The 14,859-nt window shown below is 31.7% G+C and overlaps 3 protein-coding genes and 1 long non-coding RNA gene across 8 annotated transcripts; 1 reads left to right on the plus strand and 3 right to left on the minus strand.

The window, feature by feature from the left end:
* LOC108660435 (cell wall / vacuolar inhibitor of fructosidase 1-like) lies at nucleotides 1,680-3,269 on the minus strand. Of its 2 annotated transcripts, XM_018125612.1 has the most exons (2): nucleotides 2,500-3,269; nucleotides 1,680-1,900 (listed from the first exon to the last, which is right to left on the minus strand). In XM_018125612.1, coding segments are annotated over exons 1-2 (531 nt in total). In that variant the 5' UTR covers nucleotides 3,030-3,269; the 3' UTR covers nucleotides 1,680-1,899. The 2 variants fall into 2 exon arrangements, with proteins under 2 accessions (XP_017981101.1, XP_017981100.1); XM_018125611.1 differs by lacking the exon at nucleotides 1,680-1,900 and having other exon boundaries at nucleotides 2,361-3,268.
* LOC18592911 (molybdopterin synthase sulfur carrier subunit) lies at nucleotides 3,567-4,118 on the minus strand. Its single transcript, XM_018125306.1, has one exon. It carries the CDS (start codon nucleotides 4,056-4,058, stop codon nucleotides 3,747-3,749), a length of 312 nt encoding a protein of 103 aa, XP_017980795.1. The 5' UTR covers nucleotides 4,059-4,118; the 3' UTR covers nucleotides 3,567-3,746.
* LOC18592912 (vesicle transport protein GOT1B) lies at nucleotides 7,310-11,093 on the plus strand. 4 transcript variants are annotated; one of them, XM_007019852.2, is made up of 7 exons: nucleotides 7,310-7,503; nucleotides 7,675-7,732; nucleotides 9,007-9,098; nucleotides 9,221-9,301; nucleotides 9,462-9,559; nucleotides 9,658-9,739; nucleotides 10,829-11,093. In XM_007019852.2, exons 2-7 carry the CDS (start codon nucleotides 7,702-7,704, stop codon nucleotides 10,865-10,867), a joined length of 423 nt encoding a protein of 140 aa, XP_007019914.1. In that variant the 5' UTR covers nucleotides 7,310-7,503; nucleotides 7,675-7,701; the 3' UTR covers nucleotides 10,868-11,093. The 4 variants fall into 4 exon arrangements, with proteins under 4 accessions (XP_007019914.1, XP_007019913.1, XP_007019915.1 ...); XM_007019851.2 differs by having other exon boundaries at nucleotides 7,318-7,503; nucleotides 7,682-7,732; XM_007019853.2 differs by having other exon boundaries at nucleotides 7,318-7,413.
* Nucleotides 11,636-13,339, minus strand: LOC18592913. The gene is made up of 3 exons (XR_001928980.1): nucleotides 13,024-13,339; nucleotides 12,884-12,952; nucleotides 11,636-11,933 (listed from the first exon to the last, which is right to left on the minus strand). It is a non-coding gene; the product is annotated as an uncharacterized LOC18592913 (long non-coding RNA).

Below are 14,859 nucleotides of genomic sequence, written 5' to 3' on the forward strand. Positions count from 1 at the left end.
TTATATATATATATATAAATTTATATATATATATATAAGAAAAGAGATTTAGAGAGTATAAAGAAAAATTTATATATAAAATAATATGTGGAAAATATAATGCAAAAACACATAGAAAGTATTTGATCATATTTTTGCATATTTTTAATAAATAATATAAAACATTAACTTTATTATGCCATATGATCATTTTTAAAATGAAATAAATAATTAAAACAGTAAAGAAAATTTTTTTTTTTATATAAAGGGGAGAAATATTAAATAACCAATTACATCATTCTAGGCCATGAAACACCTAGCATGTCTGCTAAAAGATAAGAATTAACATAAGATGATAGACAATTAAAAATATGTAAACCAAGCTGTAAGCTTTCGTGGTGCGCAGCCATCCGATCAGCACACTGGTTGGCTTCACGATGAACGTGAGTTAAAAAACAATCTCAATCTTTGTGAAGTAGGTCCCTAATATCATAAGTAAAAATAAAATTAAATGAAAAAAATAAACTAGATAAGAAAAATAAAAGTAAATATGGACAATATAATATAATTTAATGAACCTGAGTCCAACTTTTATATGAAAGCAAAGGTGATTTATATTTTACTTAACCCTTCTCTAGTGTGCAAGTGAGAATAATTAATGATGTACGACTGTTACTAAGATGGCCACGTATAAAGCTAAAAAGGATTTTGTTTATATATTAAAATACTTAAATAAATCTTTAACTTTTTTTTGTTAAATAAATTATACTGATAAAATTTATATTTTAATTATTATTTTTTTATAGATAAAAAGATTTTATGTGTAACAAATTATCTAAAAATTTGTCAAGTAGTGATAAATCTAGGAGTTTACATATGTAATGATTAAGGATTAATCATATAAGTTTATGAATCAGTTCAATAATTTAATTTAAAGCAAAAAATAAAACTAAGGGTGATGATCGTCACTCTTAATCACCACAACCTTTGGTCTGTGATGGTTGTCACTCCCAACCATCACCTTCGATCCGTCCGTACTCATAGTTAACTGATATTTACCATGCACATGGGACACTGACATGATTTTTTTCTATTACAATAAAATTGACAAAGTGAAAAAATTTTCAAGCTAAGACGTGTGTCGATTGACACCATTTCGTCCACATAAAGGGCTTAATGCCAGGTAGGTGTGTGTAAGGGTTTCAGTTTTCACTCTTTCTCTTCAAAGAAGTCGAGAACTCGAGGGAGAAGAGAGGAAGGATGAACAAGGTTTGGAAAGAAGAAGTCGACTTGCAAGGTTTTCCTTCTTGGGCTTCTCTCTTCTGTCTTCTTTTCTTGTGTCTCGAGTGTCTTGCACATTGTCATGGGCAACATAAGCATAGCTTACAGAGACACCCCCAAGCACAAAATGAAGAATTATGACAGACCAACTTGTTTTCTTTTCTCAATTGCCGGTGCTATCTCTTCGTTCATTCATTAAATATTACAGATGAATGATTTGATACTTCATTACAGAAAAAGCTTTAACAACGTAGTACATGGACTGATGGACTTCATCGGTTAAGCACGTGCAGTTGTCTCTCTCCATGTTTGTATGAACATTAAAGGTTACAAAGATTCATTCAAGGGGACAACATTGTCCCTCACCTAAATTTTAATCACTAGTCATCGTCCAAGTGACAAAAATGTAAAGAATGCAGTAATGCTCGTCTGTCGGTTCATTTCTGAAAATGATAATACAAAACACTACCCTTCAAAAGGTAGTGCTGCAGTAGGACACGGCAAAGGAAACAGACTTCCTCCTTAGTGCCACTGCGTATACAATCAGTCAGCTCTTCTACAAAAGGTTGCACCTGGGATAGAACTTGCTGTTGTCTACCCCACGATCATCCCATAAACAACCTGATTTTACACAATTTCTCTGCACAAAACAAAAGCAAAAATTAACACTATTTGCACACTGCACAGTTGCAATCACTAAGCAACAGCATTTCTGCACAAGGTACATAGTCTGCCCTTCCAAGACACTTGCCCCAGCTAGCTCAGTTATCAACACAACACACACACACACACACACGTATCATTTGAAGCAATTAAGATTGATTCGATAAATTTAAAATTTTTATGCTCAAAAAGAAATGTTGATTTTTATTTTGTGTTGATTTTGGGACGAGTATCCCATTTCATTGAAGCACATCTGTTTCTTTTCTCTTGCCCTCTTACTAGATCTGCCCATGAGACGAGCTACTGGCCATGGTGTAAGTACCAAATTTTATGTGCATTGGTATATATACATCTAATGAAAGACTAATGAGTCACTAAGCTGATTTGATTATAAAGTGAATAAGGGAAGAATACTAATCAATGTAAAAAGCTGTGTGTTTCCGAGGGTGAAGCTTTGAAACATAAAATTTTATTGATAACTCGAAAGAGAAGAAGATTTTGATGAGTATTGATTGCATGTATCATCATTGCAATCAAAAGGAAAAAAAAGAAAGAAAAATTGTTCTCATCTCTCACCATTGGCTATGGAGTATTATTTTGACAATAGATGCAGCCACGACAGATACATCATGCACCACCTTATTCATATGGGTTAATGGAGATTTCCCTGGAAATTCCACTTCACAAGAATTCGCCTCCATAGCTGCGTCATTGGTGCCTCTCTCAGCGAACTTATAATCACCTGTCTCGAGAGCTTCAATGATCTCTGGCACATCTCCTCCTATGATAACACTGTACCGTTCAGCACAAGAAGACAAGGCCTTGTGCAGTGCAGGGTCTAGTGTAAACCCATCCTGGAGGAGCTCGTCGATGAGATCAAGAGTGTCGCTTGCTTTGTTCTTGAGTACTGAATCCACCATGATTCGAGCTAGCTTCTTGACGTCTGCATTGCGGCTTTCAGGATTCGTTTTCAGAGACCAAACGCAAAGATCATAGAATGGTGTTTGCCTGCAAGTTCTCTCTATCAAATTGCCGAGCAGAAGGGTTGGACGGAAAGCTTCAGCTGGTAAGATGAGAAGGAAGACAAATAGTATCAGGCTCTTCATCTTTGCTTATAATATAAGAAGAATAATAGCTAGCTCTTCTCTATATATATATACTAGTGGGATTATCATGCAATAAAGATATAATCATATAATTTGACCAAATCATCTCTCCTATTGCAATGGCTATAAATAGGGTTTGCCCTGGAAGCTCGCTCGAGCCTTGAGGAATGCCTTCACCTGAGTCTTCTCATTCCAAACGAAAAGCATGGTTAAAGACTTCATCAAATCATCATTTATCTTCTTCATTTTAGCCTTATGGCATTTGATATATTATCATCATAAATTTTTTTTTTTAGAAAAGAAGATATACGTGCATACATCTATACATATATATATTAAATTAATTTGATTTTGATAAAAAAATAATATTATAATTCATTTAATGATCTAATAAAGTAAATTAGACTTTAATGTTATACGTAAGTTTGTTAGTGTAAGTCTTTGCAGAAAATCTTAAATCTAGAGTAAGGATTCAATACATAAAAGTAAGGCTAAGGCTAAGTATTTGAAAGTGTAAATTTGTCGTAAACCAATGGGTGGATCGTAGACAACATCCTCTAAATGAACAAACTGCATTAAAATTGAACCATGAGCATAAATGACTCGTCTTAACATATTACAGATTGCAGTGCCTCCATTGCATGCTCCACTAAACATCACATAGATGGAAGTTGTTTTATTCTTGTTGCGCTTGTAAAAAGAATATGAAACAAATATTCACCCACCACTTATGGGAGGTATAATGGCCAACTCATCTTTGTCCTTAACAACAGCAGACTCGGTTGTGTATTCCTCGTTCAGAGCAAGAACGATGCACCCGCGGATATCTTCCAAGTTAGGAAACTTAGCGACAAGCTTGTTTAGACAATCCTGTGTAGTACTACCTGATGAAACCTCCAATGGCAAATCAGTCAACCCGGTTATATCTCGAGCTTTGGCAAAGAACAGCACCTTTATCTGAACAGATGAGCCCTCATCAACAACAGGTGTGCCACCCAAACTATCCTTCTTAGTTTCCAATTCCATCATGCCAATGATAGAAGGCAGCAACTTGATTATTACAAGTTGAACATGTCACGGCTACAAAACCTTAAGAATTTCAATTTTAAACCAGCATTAATATTTGTTACAAGCCAGGATTCATGCAATACTAAAACAGAATCACATAAGTAAAAAGCATAAAGCAACTTGTCTTAACACAGTAGCACTGCAGATGATTTATACAACAATCAAACCATAAGTCCCCCAACATGACTTTAAAAATGTCAGCCTGATCCCTAGCTTGTCATTTTCCAGATTCTAGAATATGAGCCCATTGTCCAGGTAGGTGAAAGAACTCTTCCATCTAACTGAAAGCAGATTAGGGTTTTAAGTACCTAAGCCCTTAACCCAGCTTCCCAAATAGGTTTGTTCCATGCATTTATATAATAACAAGAATTCAATGAGATTCTACATCTTTTTCACTGATTTCCATCATCAAAACAGATGGTAAAACCCAGCAGAAGTATGTTATCTAAATTCAAAAAATTAGTCAGAAATGTCATGGAAATAAAAAGCCAGTCTAACTGCATCCACCTGAATTGATGTTTAAATGGATAAAAGTCAGGAAGCCTAGCAATATTGTCAGAGTCCACTATCATCTACATGCATTAGGGTCAAATGGTGCAGAGATAATTCAACAAACAACCTATGAAGAATCACAAACAGCCAACAAAGTAAAGAACATTGAAACCTTAAACATTTTCGCTTCAATGACATTATGTGAAAATCTCTAGGATTAGCAGCATATGCAACAAAACAGAACAGAAACATTTCGGTGTAATTTCATTTCTTTGCAACAAGTTTCAAAATATTAAACCAGTCATAAAATCGAGACTAGACACTGAATATTTCAGAATTGGGTCACAGAATCAGTGGTTCAAACATTCGGTTAATCAGGTTAACTATTGGTAATAAAAATATTTAAAATTCAAGCTATACATTAGCAAAAGATACAAGTATACTTTGGATAATTTATGAAATAAAGAAAAAGTTGATACAAGTGTTTCTGTTCCAACAATATTTTCGGTTTATTTGTCTCAAACTATCATTCTCATCTTTTGTTTCTTTTTCAGCCCATATACAAGAAATAGCCTAGGAAAGTCTAAAAAATAAGCCAATTGAACATACACAAAAATACCCAAAACAGAAACTACAAAGATTGAAAAGAGTTCCTTCCAAACTTACAGAACTTCTGAAATATAAAAAGAAGGTATGTCCAAGCAAAGATACACATTTTTAAATTCAAATAAGTTAAAACTAACAAGGAGGTAACAAACTAATTATATGCAAAATGTATACCACAGATAAAAGACAGGGAATGTGCAAAACACCTATGAAATCCTATCCATTTAACATCTTGAAAATGCAAACAGAATGATCACCAAAGCACTACAAAAGCAAAACTTGATCCATGCTGACACTTATGGCAAAAACTTAGGCCAGGATACTTTGGGGGGGAGGGATCTGCGTCGCATACTGACAATTTTTGCTTGTTTTTGTAAGAATATTACTTTCAATGACCCAGGATCAGCTAAAAAGAAAGTAAGCAAAAAAGGACAAAAAAAATCCCTACAGGAAAACTAGAGGATGGAAGTTGCATCTTCTTATATTATCACTAACCACCGTCATCAATATCAAAGAAAAAGAAGACCTCGAGTCAGCTTCCCTGGATATCTGCTTTGATTTTCAGTGCCTCAAGCTCCAACATGATGGACGGACAGAGAAAGAGCACATGCACAGATTGAGAGAAGAAGAGCAAGCCTCACAAATTTCCCCCAATTTCTCCTATTTTTCTCGTTTCTTTTGTGAGGAAAGTGATTTTTTCACTAATTTTCCCTTAATTTTTCCTATCCCTGCCAATCACAAGAAATGGAAATCCAAGAATTCCACTTTCTTTTATTCTCTCGTGTTTTTCCATGAACCAAACCGAACCTTACAGAAACACACATCAAAAGGAAAATGAAACTTCATCCAACTATCAAAAGTTCTCTTGCGTTCTTTACGAATGGATTATCTCCTTAAAATTGAGAAAATTTCAGTGATTCAAAAGTGAAGTCAACCAGAGCAAAACTAAACACAGAGATCCTAAATTGAACTTGAAGAACATCAAATTCAGCATCAGCTATAAGATAAGCATAAGAGATTATGAGGTTCTTAACGTCTGAGAAAGCAGGAGAAAGAGAGATTACCTGGAGGTAGGAGATGTTATGACACTTTTTACTCTTCAGAGGTTGGAATGGACAGCTCGAACAAATTCTCTGTTTATCTTCCCGACAAAATTATGGACAAGTGTAATACAAAAAACTATCCACATCACAGGTGTGGTGACAGTGTTTATTCTCATTTAAGTGGCATGTGATTTTTCAATTTTACCCTTACCCTTTATTTTCTGTTAATTTTAAAATTATGAAAACATTTGATTTTTTTTCTATCTTAATGTATGTTAATATTAATGTAACCATAGTTTGTTAATTATGATGATTTTAATAAAAAATAAAATTAAAAGTGAGAAAAGGTAATATATTAAAAGTTATTAAAATGAAATGAATAATTAATTACACTTATTAAATTTTTTTTAATTTTAATGACGAAATTTTATAAATTATATTCAATTTTTTATTACTACTTTTTTTTCCTATACTTTTATATTTATTTTTAAATAACCAATCTTGTGAAAATAATATCAAGATGTCTAACAATTTTGTTAAGTAATATTTAAAAAAATTCAAATAAACTCTTATATACTTTTATTTTAAGTAAAATAAATTTTTATATTTTTTTAAGTTAAATAATTTTTATAATTAATAATTAATTTTATCAAAATATTATTTATTATTTTATATTATTTAGTATTAATATGATATTTTAATATATCATAATTGATAATAATATGATATATTGATATATCATAATTAATGATAAAGTGATTTGTTAATATAATATGATAATATTAATATATATTATTTTTTATTTTTTATTAATAATAATTAATTAATTATTAATTATAAAGATTTATTTAATTTAAAATATAAATATAACATATTGATTGAATATAATAAAAAATTATTTAAATTTTTAATAATTTAATAATTTATTTAAATATTATATTAAATTTATTTAATTAATTATTTTATTTTTATTTTTTAAAATAAATTTATAAATTTAATTCATGCATAAAATATAAAAATTATATAAATTGACTCCAAACCAATATATGTTTTAAATAATGTAATAGATGTAATAGATTTATCCAAATTTATTCTTGGAAAATAGGAAGAACTTACCTCTCTCTCTCTCTCTTTCTCTCTCTCTCAGTTTTCGTTTCTCCATCACTGTCACACAGGTCCTCTCTCCTTTTTTTATCTGTTTGGTTGCCGAGAAAACGTAGGAAAGCTATAATAATAAAACTTAGGGCTCCGTTTTTGCTCTCTCGGTAAACAAAACGGAACTTTCGATTTCAATTTACGCTTAGCTCTTTTAGATCTGTATTTAAATTGTAGATTCTGTTTTCTATTTTGCAGATTCTCATAGGATTTCATCATTTCTATTTAAGCTTGATTAAGTTTTTTTTTTTTCATTTGTTTGTTTGTTTTGCTCTTTGAAGGTAACAGGTATCTGAATAATCGAGACCATGGTTTCCTTTGAAATGAACGATCGAAAGAGTGAGTTCTTATGTTGATTCCTGGTGCTTTCTTTGCTTCTTTTCATTCAATTAACGCATCTACGCATCTGTGATTTAGAAAAATGAGACTTCTGGTAATTAAAGTATGATTCATTACGCAATCCCTAGAAATTTTAGAGAAATAAGTCCAGGCAGTGGAAAACACAAATATCTGGATTTGGTTCTTTGCTTCGTTCTATCGATTTTTAGTGGTTATGCATATTAGTATAAGTTTATAACTGCTTCTAAATTAGGAAAGTCTTTTAAGTGTTTAATATTGTATTTTATATGGAGGCAATTTGGGAATGATTTGAGGTGGTAATTTATTCCAGACTTTCGGAAATGTTTGTTAAAGTCAAGTGGGAGGTTCTTGTGTAGGTTGTAAGAAGCCATCACATTCATTGCAGATTTTTTGTTATATTTATTTTGTTTCCAAATTAGCATTAAGAGTAGATATCGGGGTTAAGTCAAACAGATATTGCAGTATGTTAAAGTCATTGTATGTGGTTTTATTGAGCAGCAAATATCAACTGGTAATTTTAAGAAACAGATGCTAGTCAAACTCCAAAACATTGTAAATAGTAGAACACAGCCAATTACATTCGATATACTTGTATAAGATTTTTAACTGATATGCATCCATCTTTCTCATTTAATTTTTCATCTTTTCTTCAAATATATGAGGCAGCTCAATAGGATAGTTCTAATTGTTCACACTTTTTATGTAATTATTTATTCTAGGTGATAGACGCACAATATCCTTACTTGGAGGTGCTTAGGATGATATTGTTTAAGGCACACAAAGTCACAAAACTTCTTGCATTTGGATTTTGTGTGGAAAATGCTAACTAAAAATTGTTTAATGATATGGAATTTTCATAGGAGTATTGCAAAATGATCATATAATATGTAAATAATATATGAGATAATTTTTTGATAATTAAGGCTTTTACCAACAAATCAGCTATATGGGGTATTGACTATATAGTTAACTCTGACTTTGCCTAAAATATAATCTTTTTAGTTATTTAAAACTAAACCTGTTTGATCAACAAATTATTAATTTAGTTGCATGCGCTGTTGAGATTGAAATGTACTTGGAGGCTAGTAGGAGTGCTTTGGTACTCTAGCATTTGATTTGGACTTTGCAATTGGAGACATGTGACTTAGTTTGTCATTAATATTTTGAGCAAAAAGGTTGAACTGGAAAATTTTATTTCATTTTTATTATGTTAACTTTCATACGTATTAATATCTGAAATTATAAAAATACAGAAATTGGGCTAGGATTGACGGGATTTGGCATATTTTTCTCATTTCTGGGAATTATCTTCTTTTTTGACAAGGGACTGCTTGCCATGGGAAATGTAAGCTAACTTTTATTATCTTTTTGTCCCCTTTTCACAACTATTTTCATCCCCCTTCATATCACACTTGATTAACACTGCCTTCTTTTTTCTTTTTCTTTTTTTTGGTGCTGTTTAATCAGATCCTTTTCATATCAGGAGTGACCCTAACCATTGGTCTGAAGTCCACCATGCAATTTTTCATGAAGCGTCAAAATTTCAAGGCTTGATTTATTCTCTCTCTCTCTCTCTCTCTCTCTCTCTCTCTCTCTCTCTCTCTCTCTCTCTCTCTCTCTCTCTCTCTCACACACACACACACACACACACACACACATTATGCACACGTGTCTTGTTATATTTACAACCAGTTCCTATTGAGTGCAGGGGACAATTTCTTTTGGTGTTGGCTTCTTTTTTGTTGTCATTGGATGGCCTATCTTTGGCATGATATTGGAGGCATATGGATTTGTTGTACTCTTCAGGTCTTGATGAATTTTTCATTATGTCGATTTCATACGAATGCTCGGTTCCTGTTAATTTTTTATTTTCTCATTTATGTTCACCCTTTTTTCTTTTGCAGTGGTTTTTGGCCGACACTGGCAGTGTTTATGCAGAGGATACCAATCCTTGGTTGGCTGTTCCAACAACCATACATCAGATCGGTATGTTTAGTTTGAAAGTCAAGTAAATATTCCTTTTAACGTATAAACTGTCTACTGGACATGCATGCTTGTAATCTATTATTTTGTTAGTTCTTGGTTGGTTGTTTACATGATTTAGATCCGTGCCAAATTTTGAAAGCATCCTAAAACAGTTCTAAAATTTGGAAGGCCAGAGATTGAGATCTTTACTAATCTGAGAGTATATGAAAGAAAGCCAACAAAATATTTAAACCTTAGTTCACATTGATATTTCTGACCAGCTCAAACAAGTGAAATCTGAAGCCATTTTTTGTGCATTATCAATATCAATATATGAGAAACTGAATGAGCATTCCTTGGAGATGCTATCATTATCAGTTCCAAATTTCTTATTACATTGTATCCTTGGAGATGGTCACAAAGCCTATATAGATGGCATAACAATGGTTTAGATTGGGCCTGCAACCCGAATTTATCCATTTCTTTTTCTAACTTTTGGCGTAGGTTCTGACATAGAGTATGCTTAAATAAGAAGCATTGAATGGAAAAATAATAAGCAGTAAAAGGAAAAAGGGCACTTCATGTTTGGAATTATTTCAGGTTTTAATATGCAGAAGCCTGCATATAGTGAACATACTTAAGAGGAACCTTCCAGGGCAGGATCTGGTTATATTTTTGAAAGGTAGATCTTAAGCATTTAAAATGGGTTTACAGGCCCCAGTGTAGCCTGGCCAAATGGATATAGATTAACATGTTAAAGTATTTGTTTTGGGGCGAAGATCAGGCCCCATTAACAGCCAGGTGTGCTCTCAATTTCTGATGTACCCAAAAACGCCCGGGGGGCGGGTGTGGGGGGGGGGGTGCGGGTGTGCAAAAATTCTTCGGTCCAAACCATGGGTTGATGTATGGAGTTACATCTAATTAAGTCAACTTAGGTGGAGATGCCATTTGTTTCTTCCCTTTATCATGCGAGCATTACCATCATCTTCAGTGTTTTGGTTATGCCAATGGTATGATGCTAAGGTTCATATGACTGTTAATCCACTCTTCAAGACTGTCTTTTAGGGAAATTATTGATATAACTCTGGCCCTCCCTTCTTTTTGCTGCAGTTGTTTGACCGATATCGGGGTAAGCGGGTGCCTGTATAACCCCACATATCAGAGAAAGTGGAACAAGTTGCAGGCTAGTTCACTTGTAAGTCTTTGTAGAATACTGGCTGGAAGAAGACTATTTTTTTTTCCTTTTTTTTTAATGTTTTTTTTCATATGGTGGTGATGTAGAAAATCATTCTTATATGACGGTGATGAAAAGTTTTGTTTTTTATTAAAGAAAAGGAAAAAAAATTGAAAAACAGAAGTAATTGCTCTGGCTTTATCTTTGCTGGCTGAATTAGAGACTTGACTTTAGATCATGATGCCATTCTCTGTGAATTTATCACTTAAACCGATAACTAACGTGTCCATAAGGTCATTTTCCTGCAATGGGTCATGTATCTTCTTCACTACTAGCGAAGATGCAGATTGGACCAAAATGAGCCTGCAACCAAGATCAGAAGCAAGCTACAAGACCCATCAAAACTACAAATAGCTCAGCTTTGAGAATACAATCATTACCAACCATGATTTTGGTAGCATTTGAATAATTGATTAGTGTATAATTTCTCTGTTTAAATATTAGAGTTTGATTTTTTTTTAATTCAAAATAAATAAAAAGAAATTTTTTTTTAAAAAAAATCATGATCTTGGTAGCATACCCAACCATGTCCATGGGCATCGCTGGTCCCCATTTTCATTCCAACTAGTTATCGACCTGTGAGAGTTATTAATCGATATATAATTTGAGAAGATTATTTTATTTGTAGATTATTTTGAATAGTTAATAATAATATATTTTATTATGAAAAACACAAAGTGATCTTTGCAGATAAAACCATTTGATTAGGAAGTAACATGAAACTTTTTACATGACATGATGAAAAAGACACCCAGAGTCTCAGCTTTACCATTTATTGTAAAATGACATAATGTATTTTGGTCTGGAGGTGCTTCTTAAAATGAAGAAATAATGCCCTAGATACAGCTTTTGAGTCATATGAAGTAGCCAAATTATTCAGAGCTGGATCGTCTAGTCTGATCGGTCAATGTTATATCCCTCTCTTTGTATGATGGGAAAGACAGAGTGCGGCTCTTCTCTTCAATGGACCAATCATTATCTCTGCATAGATAAAAAAGGAAACAAGTCGAAATCAAAATATAGAGAACAATCTCAGCACCTCAATTACCATAATAAAGTTAAATTCGTTTTGAATGTATTTATTGTATCAGATAGGATCATTTATCAAATAATTTAATTACTAAATTCTTTTACTTGAAATCTTAAATGTCAATATTATTCGTAAGTCATGAGTATCCCATCACCATACTTAACCACTGATATTTAATCCAAGCTATGCAATTGCAATGATGCTGTTTCATGTTAAAGTTGAAAGATGAACTTATTGATTAATATATCAAAGAACTGCTAAACACACAAGAAACTGTAGACACCAGTTGTAAGACATGTTAGGTTTTAGAGTAAAAAAAACTAGGACTAATTTTTCTATTGATGGACAAACAAAACTAAGACTTGAAAGAAACTACAATGAAAAATAACTTGGAAAATGACTCATCCTCAACCTTGTTGCTTCCTATGGTGTCATATACCTTCAGAATCAAAATGGTAGATCATATGCTTTAGTCACCATCTTGCATGTACTTTTAAAAACAATTTCAACTTAACTTTATGCATTGGTGGAAGTGATAGAGCCTTGAATCACAAATATAAACCTAAGAATACGATGTGTTCCAATATATCAAAATATATTGCCTTGTCCTGTAAATAATCCATGGTAGTTGATGGAGTTGGAATGTCCTTTTTAATGAAAGTCAACTATTAGATTTTCTATTTTGGAACAGAATGGATGTTCGGGGTAGCATTCGTACTCCCAATGTAGTCTAACATTCAACAACCATATACTCATCAATATTCATACCTCAATTCTCTATTTCGTAACTAATTATAGCTTTCAACTTATTTCCAGCCTTATCAAAATAGCTCAATCTATGGCAAATCAACATATAATGCTCAAATCCTTTAAATTCTTCAACATTAAGCGAAATCTTTACCTTAGATGTTAGTTTGGCGCTTTCAAATCTCAAATCCCCAGCCACATTCAAGCACCAACAGCCACCAAGCTACAACATTAAATTTCTCATGAATAAACGGTTCAATTTGAAAATCAATAAGTAAAAAGCTTTAAATTTACCTCAGGATTCATTTGCCAGCCTCCAAATGCTTTTCAACCTCAAATTGGAGTAGCGGACAAGTCTTTTGAGAGTGGTAATGAAAAATGCAAGGAGTGACACGAACCAGACCTACCCAGACGCCAACATAGCCACATATGCCTTCAGCTGCTTCAAGGCCACCGCTTGTCTAGTTTGCGCATGAACATTCCTGGAAACATCGCTGCTTTTATTTGATATCTCTTTGCTCTCGAATAGAGAGAGTTGAAACCAAGCTGTGCTTGGCTTTTTTGGTAATGGCATTTTATAGTTTGACTTTTCAATCCGCGAAAGAGACAAGGTGAGGCAGAAAAGAGCAAAAAAAAAAAAATTGAAAAGTCAAAAATAACCTCTAAACATATTAAAATACCAAAATCAGATGTTAGGTGCAGAAGACATATGCAGGTAGGATTCATTATACTTCAGATAATAATCAACGACTCTGCAGAAAAATAATGAAGAGGAACACACTTCAACTAGGGGATGATCCATTTGACCATTTGTCAAACCGGTAGGAAGTGTCGTGAATCCTTATACATCATGCTTGAACGCCCTTTTGTTGAGAGAAGCCCTGCAAAACAGTACACGTAAATTCTCAAAGTAAGATTATTAATGATGGTTTAGTAGAGGTAAACCTAACTACTTGGTAAAACAAATTTACACCTTTAAGCCTTTGAAATCAAAATCAAAAGACCAACAGCTTCAAACTGTCCAATTGTCTAACCTCTAATGATGAATCACACAAACTCTTAAGTATAACAACATCAGTGGTGATTTGGAGTTTGCTTATATTGCTAACGTGATTATAGTTGGTGTTATATTTTAATAAATGTAATTAGTTATTTTTTTTTATTACACAAAATTTTGTTAGACCTATCGGTGTTTGGAATAGTTCAAGGTCAATTGTCTAAAAAAAATTATTCAAAAAAATTATTTATTTTATTTATTTTTAAATAATGTAGTCCAAATGAGAGATTATTAGATTTTCTTACAAAATTAAAGTGTGGACTTATGTTATTTATTTTTGCATTTTATCAAAATCAATCTAAGTGAATTTAATCTTGATTAATAGACAATATTATAGCTTATAATATGCTTTAATAAAGTGAGTTAGACTACAATATTATATCCCTCTCTGGTGTATCAAACAACATTAAGATCTCACCTAAGGAAAAATATTTTAACACATTAAATATGAACAATTAATATAGTTTTGTTTTTGTTTTTATTTTGATCATATATTAATAATAAAGTAATGTACTTTTACAGTCTAAATTACTATTATGATTGATTCTATGTTAATATAAATTAATTATATAAAATTTATATAGCATAATGCTTTAATAAGTCTCTAAACTATTTAAAAATATTTAAATAAATTATTATTTTTTGTTATATTCAATTAAATTTAATATTTTTATTTTGAATCAAATAAACTCTTATTATTAATAACTGACTAATTGTTATTAATAACAATATCAGTTATCATTTTATATTCAAATGACATTGATGTGAACGGTAAAAAATATCACATGATTATATTATTATTAATTATAATATATTAGTATGTCATATTATAATCAATTATATTATTTTAATATATCACATTAGCGTCATGTGGTATAAAGTAATAAATAATATTTGACTAAGTTAATCATAAAAAATAAAAATTTATTTGATTTAAAATAAAAAAATATAAAAAAATTACTTAATTCAAAATAAAAGTATAAATATTTGATTGAATATATTAAAAATATAAAAATTTATTTAAAATTTTTAAATAATTTAAAAGTTTTTTTATATTATATCAAATCAAAACA

Source organism: Theobroma cacao, chromosome 8 (assembly GCF_000208745.1).
Source record: "Theobroma cacao cultivar B97-61/B2 chromosome 8, Criollo_cocoa_genome_V2, whole genome shotgun sequence".
Lineage (NCBI taxonomy): Eukaryota > Viridiplantae > Streptophyta > Magnoliopsida > Malvales > Malvaceae > Theobroma > Theobroma cacao.